Source organism: Ptiloglossa arizonensis, chromosome 5 (genome assembly GCF_051014685.1).
Source record: "Ptiloglossa arizonensis isolate GNS036 chromosome 5, iyPtiAriz1_principal, whole genome shotgun sequence".
Classification (NCBI taxonomy): domain Eukaryota; kingdom Metazoa; phylum Arthropoda; class Insecta; order Hymenoptera; family Colletidae; genus Ptiloglossa; species Ptiloglossa arizonensis.
In genome coordinates, this window is record NC_135052.1 from 27542170 (window position 1) to 27557890 (window position 15721).

The following is a 15721-nucleotide window of genomic DNA, read 5'->3' on the forward strand; positions in this document are numbered from 1 at the left end:
TTTTTTTATTAATCGAGGAAGTTTCCGATAGAAGTTATACCCGGTGAGTCCGTCCAGTTTTAATGTTGGCTTGCATTTCAGTCGATAGGCAAAGAAATGAGAACAACGTGGTTTAACTTTCTCTAGTTACCATTAGTTTCTCTTTACCGATGAAAACATCGCGGTTGATACAAAAGATTGTCGTATCGTGACCATTTAATACTAGATGGAACTATCGACGGTGAATATATTCCTATTTGTATCGGACCGTGTAGATGTGGAAAGGGCAAATTAATTCACGAGTACCGTTAGTTGTTTATTTCAATAATTGTTCAAGAATATTGTAGGCAAAGACATCGTTAATAATTAAGTAATTTTAAAAACAAGTTTGAAACAGATCAATTTACCTTTGGTAATTTTAATGTTAATGTGGAAGATTTCACGCACTTCCACCTCCGTTACTTCCCCCCCCCCCCCACTATTGTTTCTCTTCCGAATTATTTCGAGTAGCGACGAAAATGACCGAAGAATGACCGACTTTTACCCAATTCATGTTCACTTCTTCGAATGCTCTCGTCCAACTCAGCTACTCTGGTGGTTTGCCCGTAATCCGCGATTACGCCAAAGGTTGATGTTCTTTCTCCCTTAGAGCTTCGACCCTCGACGAAATCGACCATTTTCGTGCTCGCGTTCTAGAAAATATTGCACGTTGGTTTCAAGATAAGTTAACCATACTATACAAATTTATGCGCCACGACTTACGGTCGGTAGAACACGGTTGAACGTCAAAACTGATTCACACTGAAGCGCATTTGTATAGTACGGATAAAGTTTTTTAAGGCCAGTGTACACGAAATCGATGCACTGTGTTTACGTGGGTTTCTCGGCTCTTCGTTGCGGTCTGAATGCACTCGTGCCAACTTAACCAATTTTTTTATTTACGTTTTGAGCAGGTTTCGGAATAAACAAATTTACACAACCTAGAAATATGAGATTCAGATTGTAATTGTAAGTGCTTGAGAGAAGTAGTAGAAGTAAAAACAAGGTTTTAAAATCTTCCAGAAATAAGTATTTCAAACATTTGTACAGTCACGTTTTGTTAAAAGTCGCAAACCGGATACATCCGTTTATAACTACACCAGGAAGATACTCAATTCTTATCTTAGAAAGTTTTTATATATTTATTCTATGCTAATGAAAGTGTTACCAATGGATTGACCAGAATTCGAACACATCGTTTGGATTATTATAAATTTTACGTAATTGAATTTTTTTTTTAAACGATTCAAATAAGCGGTAATCAAAAATAATCTAAATAAGATCGTGTTTGGACTCATTTTCATCGGGAAAATATCGTCGATTCAATGGTAATGTTCTCACGAATGTGTGATAAATAATATAAAAAATTGTGTTTTGTCTCAGCGATTCGTACACCAATACGTTTCTACTTTCGAATAATGTCAATTAAAAATAGTCCGAGTAAGGTCGTGTTTGGACTTATATTCGTCGGAAAAAATTCACAAATATATTGATAGTATCTACTTTCGTAAAAATACATTAAAAAATATAAAACGTTTAATTTCCATTGATGAATTAAATTTGATTTTGCCGGCGTATCTTGACGCTCTTTCCAGAGACCGTCGGTTACACAAATGGAAGGGTTGCTCGCGTTGAATAAATAATCATAGTGGTGGAAGTGGCTCCATTACTTTTAAGGAGGTGATGATTAAACAGGAAATGCAGTCTAACGTTTCTTTGTGAAACAGTTACGAAGAACCGATATTTAGAATAACTGTTATAGATAAACAAAAATAGTTAAGATTTCGGATACGATTGTATAACGGTTCTGACATCGATTTAAAAAAAAAAACGCAATTGCCTCGTGTGTATATATTACTGACTTGTTAATTTTTTTTTACACAAATAAATTTGTAATAAACAGACAAATAAATTGAATACAATAGAAATTCGAAAAATGTAAATTGATTATAAATGTATAAACCGTGGAATTTTGTTATAAATTGTATTTAATTTTTTCAACAACTTGTACATATTCGAATTTACAAATTTTGTTAATTATTCGTTTATTTATTTTTGAAAATTGTACAAAGAATTCCCAAAAAAATTAAAGGACAATGAGTAAGTATACATGTTTCAATAGTATACCATACGCCATATTAGTAACATATATAGATGATATTTTTACACTTTTAACAGTTTCATTCTCTAAAGAATCGATAAGAAAACCGTTATAGTACCTGATATAGAACCAATATCAGAACCGTGATTGGAATAAATATGTTCACTTTTTTCTGTTCCCTATAAGTTATTCCGAACAACTATTTTTAATGACTATATTTCAAAAACCAAAGTCGTACATATACCTGTTTTCAATCTCATTCACTCAATGAAATATCAGTAACACAATTCAATTAATCGAATTTTAAATGGAACCTGAAATAAGATTACTGTATTATTATTTAATTTCTTAAATTGAGTGTTTATAATTGTAATCTGAATTTGCATATTTATAGCTGATGTAATCGTGTTTGATATAAAAATAAACTTAGAGTAAAAACGTTTGTTTATTAATGTAGTGAAACGTTAAAGCGTACTCGTTTATTAGGTGCAAATTATCTTCAAATTGTTGCCACGCCTATAGCATTCAGTCTCGTGTCAGTATCTCGACGTTGTATCGTTTTAAATATTCTCGTTGACACGTGACAATGAGAAGGTAGTTATCAACTACCCTTAGGTGGAAAAAAATTTGTTTTCCATTTCACACAGATGAGTTAGTCAGGTTATAGAGGTCAGTGAAAGCTGTTAATTATAAACAATCTAAAGAACATTAGCTATACGGCTAGCCCTTTGCTTTTTTTATATATAGAAAATGGGTTGAAATATTAAAATGTCAACATTGTATGTATACAAATATATATATGCTTAGAGATTCATATCTGTGTGCAAAAGTTTATAGATATATTATTAAAAATACAATACGAACTGGTATTATTGACTAGGATGAATAGTTTTGTGAAAATATTGAATTTGTTGTAAGAAATCCACATCGTTTACAATAACCGTGTAGGTCAATGCGGTACTGTCAAGGACTTTTAACCTGAAGGTCATACGTTCTAATCCTGTATCGAACTTTTATTTTTCTTTTAATAATATTTCTTCTACAAATTATTTTTTACTTTTTCACAATTTTTTTCCAAAGATATAATGTATAGAGATTAATTAATTTTAATTAATCATCAGAAATTATTATTTGCAATATTTGTTATAAACAGAAACATTGTTAAGTTAACAATGTAACGCAAGTAATATAAAATATAATATTGTATAGACAATATAAATATACGTAGAAAATATAAGAAAGCTGTAACACACGAGTATAGTACAATTGTATATTGCAACTAGTATGAGAGTACTAATGAAAGATGCGTGTAACATAATGATGATAATATAATTAACCCTTCACAGACACTGAGTCATCTAAGAAACAATTAATTTTTTGTTATCGAATTTATTGAGAATCTCAAGGTGATGTAACTTTAAAAATTTGAACTTGGAAATTTTTTTTTTAAATCGTTTATTTAATTTTTTACTGCTTCCTCTACGTGTGATCCAAACCAGAGATGCTCAAAGTTTGTATCCAGATAAAATTCTCAAATAACGTATAAAAGATAAACCATTTTTTATCTGTTATTTAGTGAAAAAAATTAAAATTTTAATTATAAAATAGACTATTTCACAACGAGAAATGAACATTTTACTGTCCATTCTGTCCAAACTATTCATTTCATAAGTTTCATTCGTCTTTTGTTCGAATAAATTTGATTCTGGAACGACCATCTTGTAACATACATCGCTCAAATATATAGTTACACGCATTATCTTTATCCAATTTATTTGTGCGAAGTTTGCGTGTAAAGCTTATTTGCATGTTCTACGTGTACTTATATTGCTTACACTATAATTTGTACCGCTTACGCTATTATTAATTTAATCATGATTTTGTTTGAATAAATATTACACACAAGTTCTGTTAAATAATTAATATTCAATACTGTTAATACGAATATCGAATTGTTCTATCTTTTCTATACGTTATATTGTTTTAGAGAACATGTAAAAGTAATAAAAAAATAAAAGTAATTCGAAAGAAACGTAAATAAGAAATCAAATTTTAATGCAGGATATGAACTCACGACCTTCTTACTATGTATCCTTGACGTTAGCGCACCGCTCTACTACCATACATACCTGTATAGAGGTAGACAGAAATTTATTTGAATAATGCATGATGAATAAAAACATAGCATAATTACTTATTTGTAACAGTTGTTCTACGGATAGTTCTTCAAATAAACTTTGAATAATTGTCAGTTATTTTTAATTCGATATATTTTTATCCAGATAAGTATTTTGCCTATTTTTGACTACATTCAAGATTTATAATTTACATAGAATAAAATGTTTACAGTCGTTCCGATAAAAATGTTGAATTTTTTATCCAAATGACTGTTCAGGGATGTTTAATTTTTTCACTTTATTCGTACTCAATCTTGTTCCAAAGAGCGTTCCTCTAGATCGTACACTATTCTCGTGAATTCGTAATTGTATTCCACTCGGTCGAATTCGTTCGAGCAGATTTCTTCCTTACCCGTTACGTCATCGTTCCGACGCACATTGTTCCACGCAACTGTGTTCCCCTCGAAGTATACATTCCCAACCGTTCCGCGCGTCATCGTATATTTATACATTATATAGTAAGAGCGACGAAACAGAAGGGCAACTCACCGTTTCCGCGTAACCCACGCGTCTGTCTAACCACTATTCGCTATACAGCAAGTTTTCCAGTCACGCGGATTTGTAAATACTGCCTGCATCTAACGTCCCTATTCGCAGTTTATATATATACATATGGAATTACATGTACATATATTGAATAAAAAAAACTTCACCAACACACTCGAGAAAGGAGAAGTCCTTGTCGGTCGTGAGAACAAATTCTAAACATAGACGTATTTCATTAAGGGTTAGCCTGGTATTTTTGCTCGGAAATGGATTGTTCTTTCCACATTTTCTTCTACGATGGTGTAATCGAATCAGAATGAAAATTAGTAGACACAATGCCATGTACTTAGTAGTTTAACGAGATGTTTATTATTTTCTCGATACAATCAGTACGATTAATAATATCTAATTTATTAGTATCGATATGATTGATTAATTTTCGATTATTACCTTTCAATTTTACAACGTTCGCTGCGTTATATTTTAATTATGTTAAAATTTGAGAGCTCGACGCACCTACGCATCCACGGCAACTCGTGGTGGAAAGCCGGTGCGCAAATAGCGTACGCCGACATCGATGACATTTGTATCGGTTGCTATTTGCGTGGGTTCGCGTTAACTTTGATTGCCCCTTTTCTCATCCGAGTTTTCGCGCGTAGGAGGGCCCAGCAGTACCAGCAAAGGTGAAGCGTCGTGGCTTTTGTTGCGCCTTAATACCCTGGAAATGAAATTCGTTACTTTTATCGCCGTTTACTCCCCTCTAATTCGAGAAAATTATATTCGAAACGTAACGTTAGCTGTTTGTTCGAGCATTTTTTTTTTTTCTCGAACGATACAAAGTGAAGCTTTATCCGTTCTCCGATCCACTTTTTTATTAACTTCCTAGTTCCCTTCGCGGTCTCCGTTTAGGGATTTGCCCTCTTTTCAAACTTATTAGACCAGCACGTGGTTTCACTGGCTGTACAAAACGTTAAATGAGTTTGATAATTTTTGCACTATACTCTTATGCAAACTTTGTATCGTGGTTCGTGAATCGTTATTTTAATTTGATATCGAGGATGTAAAAAAATTAATTGAAAAATTGCAAGATACTTTAAATGGAAAATTAAATTTTGAATAAAAGTTTGTCATGACGGTCGTGACGGTATCGAAAAATGTTGTAAATGAAATTTAGTGGTTTATTTTTTTTTTTTAAACAGCAATTGCAAATTTACATTTTTTTTCTGCACGTTTATTTCTGCGAAGAACGCAATAGATTATTGAATCTATAACTAGTTTCAATAACTAAATTATTGAATAGATTTTTATATAAAAATTGAAGGTAAAATTAAAATTATATAAACGAAAGATTTAATATAATCGTGTATGAGTATGCTTGTGTCTGAATAATTTATTTATCAGGACGTAGTATTCGTTCTTTCAATAATATATATCGCCGAAAATAAATAAGCCATTAAATTTCATTCATAATGGCCCGATTACGTCCACCTACACTCTCTACAGTGAATGAATGATCTCTTTCTCAGTATTTTTCCCGGGGTACTTCGATCGCGTCAAATTTTTCCAATCCGCTGGTTACGTATAATGGACAGATTTTTTTTTAGTGTTTAGGATCCACAATACCGCTCTCCCTATTTTATTTATCTCAGTCTTTGTAGTCCACCCCTGTCTATTTTTTTGTCTGTTCTATTATTCCTATTTTTATTTTTATATTGCTTCAATATTTTTTTTTTATATTCTTTTTCATATTTTTATTTTTATACTTTTTCAATATTTTTTTTTTTTCATATCTTTTTTAATATTTTTATTTTTAGCCGTACAATTTCATATAAATATATATTGTACATTATTTGTCGATGCATCGTCTAACGTATTTTCATTTTTGCATAGGTGGAGGAGATCCGCGAAATGATAGACAGGATCCAGACGAACGTAGAAGATGTCAAGAAAAAGCACAGTGCCATCTTATCGGCTCCACAGACCGATGAGAGTGAGTTTTCATAATTTTTATTTTACGCGATTCGTTTGCCTGGTCTGAGCTTTTTTAATTCGTAATTTTGGAAGAGCGTCCGTTTCGAACGATATATTATGGTCGCCGTTTGCAACACGACGCGTTCCTGGAACCATGATTCAGTGCCAGACAATTATCTTTGAAATATCGAGTGAAAATTGTTTTCTTGCCATTTCGCAGAATATTACGTGTCGATGTAACAAAACTTGCTTACGTGTCGCCCCGGTTATACGCAATAGAATCGAGCTCCACTCGATTTCATATAACCGGGGAAAATATATTAAAGATCGCCTAAATTTAAGTGAATTGAAATTATCGTGGAGCAAGTAGCGATTTTATCCCAAAAATTGTTTCGAGCTCGAGCCTTGAATAAACAATGTACCGAATAAGGATGGATGGTCGACCATAAAAATTTTTGATTTGTTCACTTTATCTTTACAATAACAGTACCAACGGATCGGCAAGGTTCTCCCGAGTACAAACACGACATGTATTGGACGAACTTTATCCGCGACAAATTTAAATATTCCAAATAGTGAAAAAATAGAAGAATGGTAAAATTTCTTCAATTTGTGCCATGTTTGGACTCGTTTTACCCGGGAGAAGCTCGTCGGTCTGTTGACACTGTTATTGAATGGATAAAATGAGAATTGTAAAAATTCAAATTTTTTAACTTGGATGATTCATCGTAATGCAACGTTTCTTCAATGTTCCGCTCGAGTCGATCGTCGCGACGTACCCTATTTCTTTCTTGCTTACTCTTGCTGTATCTATTCTCTGGCTTTTTTCATAGCATCAGATTACATTCAACTCGAGACACTGAATAGTGGGGGAACGATTTGGATGTCTCGTTGAAATTTAGACAAACAACTCTATCGAGATTTAAACGAGTTTCTTACACGAGTTAAAAATCGTATTTCATTTTCACAAAAAAAAAAAAAAGGAAATGACTTTCCGAATAACCTAATACAAGTGAACGTTACAATTTGAATTCTCAAAAAAAAAAAAAAAAAAAAAAAGATTCAACTCGATCGAGAAACCACCAGTATCGAATGTCTCTCGAAATCGATTATCCGCGTGGTCTTCCAGTCTGTGCTCGTTACGAGTTAATTGCGACTAATTCCACTTCGATTGTTACTGTTTCGATAATTACTGGAACGAAATCCTTTCCGACGGATCTACTCTACGATGTCTATGCATCATGTTAGATTAGATGACTATGGTTTCCTTCTGTCAAGGGAAACGTAATCTGGGAAGCAGAAACGGGAATCGTTTCCCCTCGTCTCGTCCCCCAGCCCCTCCTACTCTTCCTCCTCCTCCTCCTCCTCCTTCTTCTGTGCTGTCGTTCGAGACTGCGGAAAAGTTCCTCTCTCGGAAGGGGAGATTCGTCGTTTACTTTGGGGTTATCGATCTCGCCGCTCGAGACGACTCTCTGCGTAGAAAGGCGCGCGACAGTCGTTTCCTTCTCTGCGTCTTGCGTTTCGTATCTCGCCTCTTTCATCTCGTCGGAACATCCGCGCTCCTGTCTACGAATCACGTTCCGCTTCTCCCCGTCGTATTTCTTTCTCTTTCTCGCAGCACGAACGGTGACTGATCCTTTCACCGACAAATTGTCCGCGCAGCCCTTCTGGTCGGAACGGGTCAAAGATCCTATTACAACGCAAAGTAGACAGATCACACGGGTCGAATAAACTGAGATCCTTGGACAACTGTCCTGCGTCCGACTAGTACAGTGGACCGTTCGAACGATTAATTACAGCGGACTGGTTTCCGAGAATCTTAAAAAATTCAAAAGCGTTCCTTTTTCTGTCACGATTCCTCGTTCGAGTGTCTCGCACACTGGACTAGACATCCGGATCGCGCATAACCACACCCAACACCACAGTGTGGAACGCACCGATAGAAAAGTTTTGAGCTTTTTAAAATAATTATTTCAACGAAAAATGTTTCACAGATGTGAACTTGATGGCTGTGGTACCGTAGGTTAAATCTTGGACGGTGATACTTTTTTTGAATTACAATACTTTAGTTTTTTTAATCAGTAAAATTTAGAACTGTAAAATGTCTTTTTTTTTTTATTTGTTAAACAGTTTGTTACTGTAGCACTTTCTTCGTAGATTCTCAAACATTTTACATATTTCTTTTACGTTGCACCATTTTCGTACATTTTTTGCACTTACGCTCAACCACGTCCCCTTTTTTACTCGATAGTAAACTTGAAGAGGACTTTGAAGAAGAGAGCTAAAAGGTCGACGCAAGAAATTACCCTTTATATATTTTTGCAGTTTTTTGCTTGTTCTTCACCATCCCTGGTGAAAAATCGTAGGACACTTAACGAAATATCATATATACCTAGTAGAAATAATGGAAAAATCGTTGTAACATTTAACAACAACTTTTCCTTGTATTTTACACTATTAGTTATTTCTGCGATAAAAAGTACATACGTGTTATAATTTGCACGAAATCTCAACATCGTTAGTAATGATTAATCTCTTTCCGTCTATATATTCTCCGTGTAACGATTAGTTTTTTTATAACGTTCTCGATTAATACTGTTCCATTTGTCTCGTAAAATGTTCCACAACCCCGTTAGTGACTTTTGACATTTCTCCTTTAAAAGTACGACTACGTTTTTCACTATTTAAAACATTTAAACGACCAAATATTCTTTCTTGTATTTAATTCAAATCCATAAATATACTCAAGAACGAAGCAAAGCAATTTCAATAATAAAATAGATAAATGTCCTATGACTTGCACGGGTATTGTAAATACAGTCGTCAACATTTTTATTCGTTCGTGGTTCCATAAAAGAAAAACATACTTCGGTGTAATAGTAGCGTTATTCTTTTTCCAAAATCATTTTTTTGCAACAATTTAAGTTCACCGAAATTTGTTTAAACAACAACCTGTATTTTCTTCGATATCCTTGTAGAGTATAAAAATTCAGAAAAATAATAATGCTACCGTTACACGCGCCCCCTTCGAACGGTACTGCTTTGTCCCGAAGAGTTTTTTCGTAGCATCGCGTATAACGGAGATATTCGAGTGTTCCCGTTTAAACGGTGCGCAGACAGATTTTCTACGTTTAAACGCATCGAAGTTCGTTACCACGAACGCAAACAACATTTACGCAATGCGTCTCGTAATAAATTTTCCTCGAGTGGCTACGGTGATATTAATTTATGGAATTAGCAGCATTGTACGTCGCGTTGCTGGTAAAACCGCGTTCGTGATCCGTGCCGTGACAGAGCGCGAGATTTAACTCGACCGAGCGAGCAGCCAGCTGTTGCTGATTCCTTCGTCCTATTTGCTCGCGCGATTAAGGCCTCGCCCCCCACCACCGTCACTCCGCGCGCCGTGTCTCTTCTGACCGGTGACTTTGCATCTATATCGGCGGGTCGAAGCTCAAGGGAAATAACGGGAGAGGTTAGCGCTGAACGAAATCGGACGGAGGAAAAGTGTAGGCGTTTGCGTCTGACGTTGGCCGGTGTAGCGAAAGGATCGATCGAGCCCCTTTGCTCTCCTCGCGAGGCGAGGACCGTGTATCCGAATATTCGAATCGGGGCGGCTTCACGATTGGCTCGGCGTCGTTGCTCAGAAGGGAAACTTATCGAAACTTTCGACCGGAATTCTCGTCCCTGTCGTTCTTTTTCCGTCTCTATAAATACGATGACCCCCGAGATACATTCACCGAACGTCCCCTACGGATTTTAACGAAACTTTGCCGATTTGTAGCACGGCCTAAAATAAGGGACACGTGTCTTTTTTTAGCCATGGAAACTCAACTTTACAGTGCGAGACTAACCTTATTGGAAGGTACAAAGAAGTTTTAAATTTCTTTGCGGTTTTCGATGGAAAATAATAGGAATACAATAGTGGAAAAATAGAAAACTTTTCCCCACCTGTATAGGGTTATAGGAATTAAGGGGAATGTTATACCACGTTATAGGGGAATCGGGACAGTGTCGAGCAATTTTTACTTATTGTTAGTTGCAGCCCTTAGAAGACTGACGAATACGATTCTCAGTTTCTTTCACAGGTCAACTTCTCAGCTCCGCACAGTACATTGTTGGCTTCCGTTGAATACACGGTCGATTTTAAACGACCCCGCAAAAAAAAAATACCGAAGAACGAACTAACTACCTATAAACAATTTGAACATTTTTTTTAATCGTTTATAACTCGGATACTAAGGTATATGGGACATCATATGTCATTTTTTACTTATCTTGTATTTTCAAAATTTTTCAAGTGTCTTGAAAATAAAAAAGTTATATGAAAAATCATATGAAGCTGGTTTGAAGGACATCCTTGTATATTATATTTACTATATTTCCAGAGTAGTTTGGTGCTTTCATTTCGGTTGTGCTATAAACCTGTAAAGTTTCACCTAAATTGGTAGGGGAAGTCCCTTCTCACACCTCTGCTGTTCAGTGCAGTGTTTCTCAAACTTCTCTGACCACGGTTCACTTGAACAAAGCACGTAACTCTCAAGGGTACCCTAGAGCCCACGATGATATTTGACACGGTGACTATAGCAACCGGGAAATTGCATACTGTAGAATATTTCATTCTTCTAGGCATTTTTGTAAACAATTCAGAATATTAATTCAATAACTTTCTGTATCTTCAAACACGTGTCGAATTTAGTATTAATTTTGACGATAATTACTTCCCGTGGATGTTTGGCTTTTCCAACGTTATTACCTATAAACAATTATAAAAACATTTTACATAAACTTTAAACAGAATTCGAATTTGACGCTAGAAAGTTCAAAGAAATTTTTTCCAATTTGGATGAAATTCAACAACTTAAAATACTTTTTCCTTTGTGCTCTAATAAAAACATTATTGTTATTATTAAAAGAGAACCCATTGATGATTTCATCCCATTCGTCGTCCACAATCATTGAAATTACACAATTTCTCCGGCCTTTTGATTCCGAGTGAAGTCGTTGTTGAAATCGATGTCGTTCGCAGTGACTGGGATAATATTGATCGGGCCGGGCGAAGGATGAAAAAATGCAATGAACAGACACGAAACGAATCAGAGACGAGAACATCTCGGCCTGATGGAGCAATACAGAATGAGCTCAAGATGGGGTGGACTGTTGTTGGCGAAGACGATGGTGGAAGCCAATACACGTTCGCATCGTTCACGATTCGATTCATATTTATAACGACTTTATTGAACAATTGAAAACAGTCTACGTATCGTGGATTCAACGAGACAATATTACCTAAAGACGAACTGCGACCAAAAAAATGTTTCTAACCTCCAAACGGTACCGCGACTTTTTATTTATTTATTTTTCAATGCAAAATGTAAACGACGAAAAAGGAAAAAAAAAAGAAAATTAGCCAAATGGTAAACTAAACGAAACAAAAAGTGCAACGAGGCGTTTCTATTATATAGATTTGTATATATATATATAAATGGCGAAGTAAAAAATGGCGTCGCTGTGAAAGGTAGGAAAATTGTTAACAGGGTAACGCGATTAATGTTCAAATCCTCCAATCAGCACCCGTAGTAAACACCCAGGCACACATTTGAGTAGGTCAAATTCAACAACGCCCTTTCAGGTGAAACAACCTAAAAGTTTGCGTCGCCGTTTACGTCTTCGAGTCGATTTTATATTTGCGTAAGTGTTCGCGCGTTAAATCAAATTTTCTTTTCGAGTTTGATTTTTATTCAAAAGTACGTGGAAATTTATTTAATTTGAATCAACTCTCGTGACGAATTTACCAAAAATGTCGCAAGCTGTTTTCTTGGAATTTAACGAAAAGTATTGATTTTATTTTTGCTATAGTTAAATGGTACGAGGAGTCTCTTCCAAGAATCAGTCTTGGCAAGAATGGCTAGTTGTATAATGTCGACAAAAAACAAAAAGTACTCGACACTGTGCATGTTCCTTATCGATTATATCACGTATTAACTTGAAAGCGATTTTTCTTACTACGTACAATACATTGTACGCGTACACGTGTCTGAAATAAATAATCGAAACATTTATATTAGGTTGTTCGGAAGGTCACTTTGTTTTTTTTTTTTTGGTAAAAATATAACACGATTTTTTGAGAGTGTATAAACATTTTGAATAAATAATTGATTCTATTTAGAGCTTCTGGGGCAATAATTTCTTCTTGTACGCGATGTAAAAATACTAACGCATCAAGAGGACCTAAAAACTGGGTTGAAACGTCGAACAATATTCAAGTTGTGACAACGATTGTGCCCCGGATAGTTCCACGAAGTGTTGTTGGACAGAGTAGGTCAGATGGCCGCCAATTTTCAAAACGTAGGAAGTTGCGACAACTTATTCGTTCATACGGGAATTTATTCGAATAAATAACGTAGGCAACGTGGATAAAAATAGAAACTTTGCGATTTACAACTACCACGATACGAAATGGAAATAAACAATCAAACAGCCTAAATATTTTAGCCTACTTTCCTTATGGCGAATACACGGTATGGGGTGTTTTAAAAAACATCTTGAATTTTTCAAAAAAAATCTCAGTAGATAAAAATAATTTTTGCAAATTTTACGGAAATACTTTTCAAAATCTGTGAGAATCAGGTCTGACATTCTCTTCGGTCATTTTTTAATGGAATGTTCTGTTACCAAAGTATCCTTGACCAAGCAATATTTTTAAAGTTTATCCTAATTTTTGTTCACGACTGAGACCATCTGTGTCTCTAACTCCGAGCGTGATTGTTGTACGTCTGAATCTACAAGTTTGCAGAGTATCGTCAACCTCGTGGAGACCGAGTCCGGGTCATTTCTGACCCACGCCAAAATCACATATAAACAGATTCTAAAGTGTAATTTTTTCCCTTGCATTTTATGAATAGGTTTATTGTAGAGAAAAGAAATATAGGTTTATTGTGAAAAATGTATAAATTATTATTAAAAATAATATTTATTAATTTTCTACACAAAATCATCGTTATTCAAATGTTCAGCCATTTTGAACGCACGGAAAAACTCTCGAGATACTTCGACTGCTTAAACGTCCAAAAGACGACCAACGTAAGGTGGATTAAACAATTGACGATTGTCAAACCAGTGATGTCTACGCCGAATGGTCATAAATCGTGTCAAAAGTGACACAAACGTGCCGTCAAGCCTTCCCGATCGAGTTTGGGGCAATAATTTCTGAAAACTCCTAGAAGTTTTAATTGTCGCAAATCTTGGGTCTCGAGTGACCCACGCTCGTTCTACGAGGATTAAGATCGTTGAGAACCGGGTCTGGTGTTCTCCTTTGCAAGTGCGAAGGATCGCGTGGATGAGGCAGACAGGGACGAAAAATTCGTATTTAACTTTCTTCAAAAGAAAAAGATCGAGGCGCGATCGTATTCATGGTGGATAAATCCGAACGATCGTACAATTGCTGAAAGTTGACGCTCCGGGCGGTTTTTAAGTTCAGGCGTCATCGACGCTGGAAGGAGTACAGAAATTCTCGACTCGTGTGTCAAAGCCATCGACCGAGCTGCGGACTCGCGTGCAGCGCCTTCGTTATCGAATTGGACGAGGAACGAACACCTCCGAACGACCGACTTTACAATAGATATCGATTTTTCGTTGCTCGTTTCCTCCCTTCTCGGCCCGTTCTTCCCAGGGACGAGTATCGTTCAAAAGCGATACGTTCGTCGTGACACAATGTATAGACGGGAGCATGAAAGATCTGTCCTGTGTGGGCCGGGCTTTCACGGCTCCTCCCCCCACGCTGGGAGTATTCGACGTAGCTTTTGTAACGTCTGCGACTCGCTTGAATCTATTGGGACGGTGTTTCCCAAACTGTGCTCTATCGATTTCTGAGGATCGGTAAATGTATTGGCTGAGCTTTATACGCTTGAAAAAACAAAAAATATACAATGGAAGAAAGAAATCAAAGCTTTGTGAATTTTAATACTATTTTGAACTGTAAACGAGCTTTAAAAAAAATTAAGAAGCGTACATAGTGAAGGAAAAAAATGTTTTCTTTGATTAAATTTTTAAATTTAGTTTTGTTCAAATTTTTGAATATTTTGATCGGTATCGTTTTGTATGTGTAATACACTCGTCACTTTTCGCATCACGATTATCTATCGGCTTTTATCCTCGTTCTAAAACCAATTGTATTGCTCTATAATTATCGTTCTGGTTCTTGGAAAGGAAAAAGTTTCTCGTATCCGCGTTTGACATCATCGTTGTTGAATCATCTGCTCAATATGTGTGCTGTTATTCAGAGGAAACGATGGTTGAATAGGCGAGGTCTAGATTATGCACTGGTTAATTATAGTTTTGTTTAGAACGATGACGTAATAGCAATAAAATTTTAATTTTTTCAAAACGAGAAGTGAATGTTTGGAATTAACACAGAAATTTCTTTTCGATCGTGTATCGATATTTTTACTTTATTTTTAAAAGCATTTAAAAAAGAACAGGTTGCAAAGCGATTGAAACTAATATATATTCTGGACCACCCTATAAGAACAATGTTATTTATTAGCATGAAACGTTTCTAAACTATCGAGCCAAGTATAAGGCGTACGCAAAGATACGTGACCGAACTGGTCGAAGTCGAGAAATGGGCGGAGTCAAGAGGCGTTCCCTTTACTCCGCGTAACCTGTCAGAATTCAACGCTCAAGTTTCCAAGAATACATATCGACCATTGTTAGTTCGGTCTCTCTCGTTCGCAGTGTGTCCCATAATACCCCTATTAATCGAATGGACCGTGGAACACGCTTTACTTTTACCTAAATTCTATAGATTGTAACGATATGTATGAAAAAGTAGGAATATACTCGTTATACACAAATAACGGTTAACATGGAGTAATTAATTTTTTTTTCCTTCAAAAAATTCACATTTGAATTATTTCGGTATGCACGTAACATTCCTTGCGCGTGATATAACGTAGTGTCGATTTTCAAT

At 35.6% G+C, this 15721-nt stretch overlaps 1 protein-coding gene across 6 annotated transcripts in view; it reads left to right on the top strand.

Annotated features, from left to right (window-relative positions):
• The window catches only part of Syx1a (syntaxin 1A), a 59050-nt gene that overhangs the window by 5178 nt on the left and 38151 nt on the right, over window positions 1-15721 (top strand). For all 6 annotated transcript variants that reach the window (XR_012992233.1, XR_012992234.1, XR_012992235.1 and 3 more), the window contains exon 3: window positions 6673-6772. Coding sequence is in view for 2 of the 6 variants with exons in the window: in XM_076312444.1 (XP_076168559.1) it covers window positions 6673-6772 (100 nt within the window). In the remaining 4 variants the exon portion in view is untranslated. The remainder of the gene's footprint in view (window positions 1-6672; window positions 6773-15721) is intronic.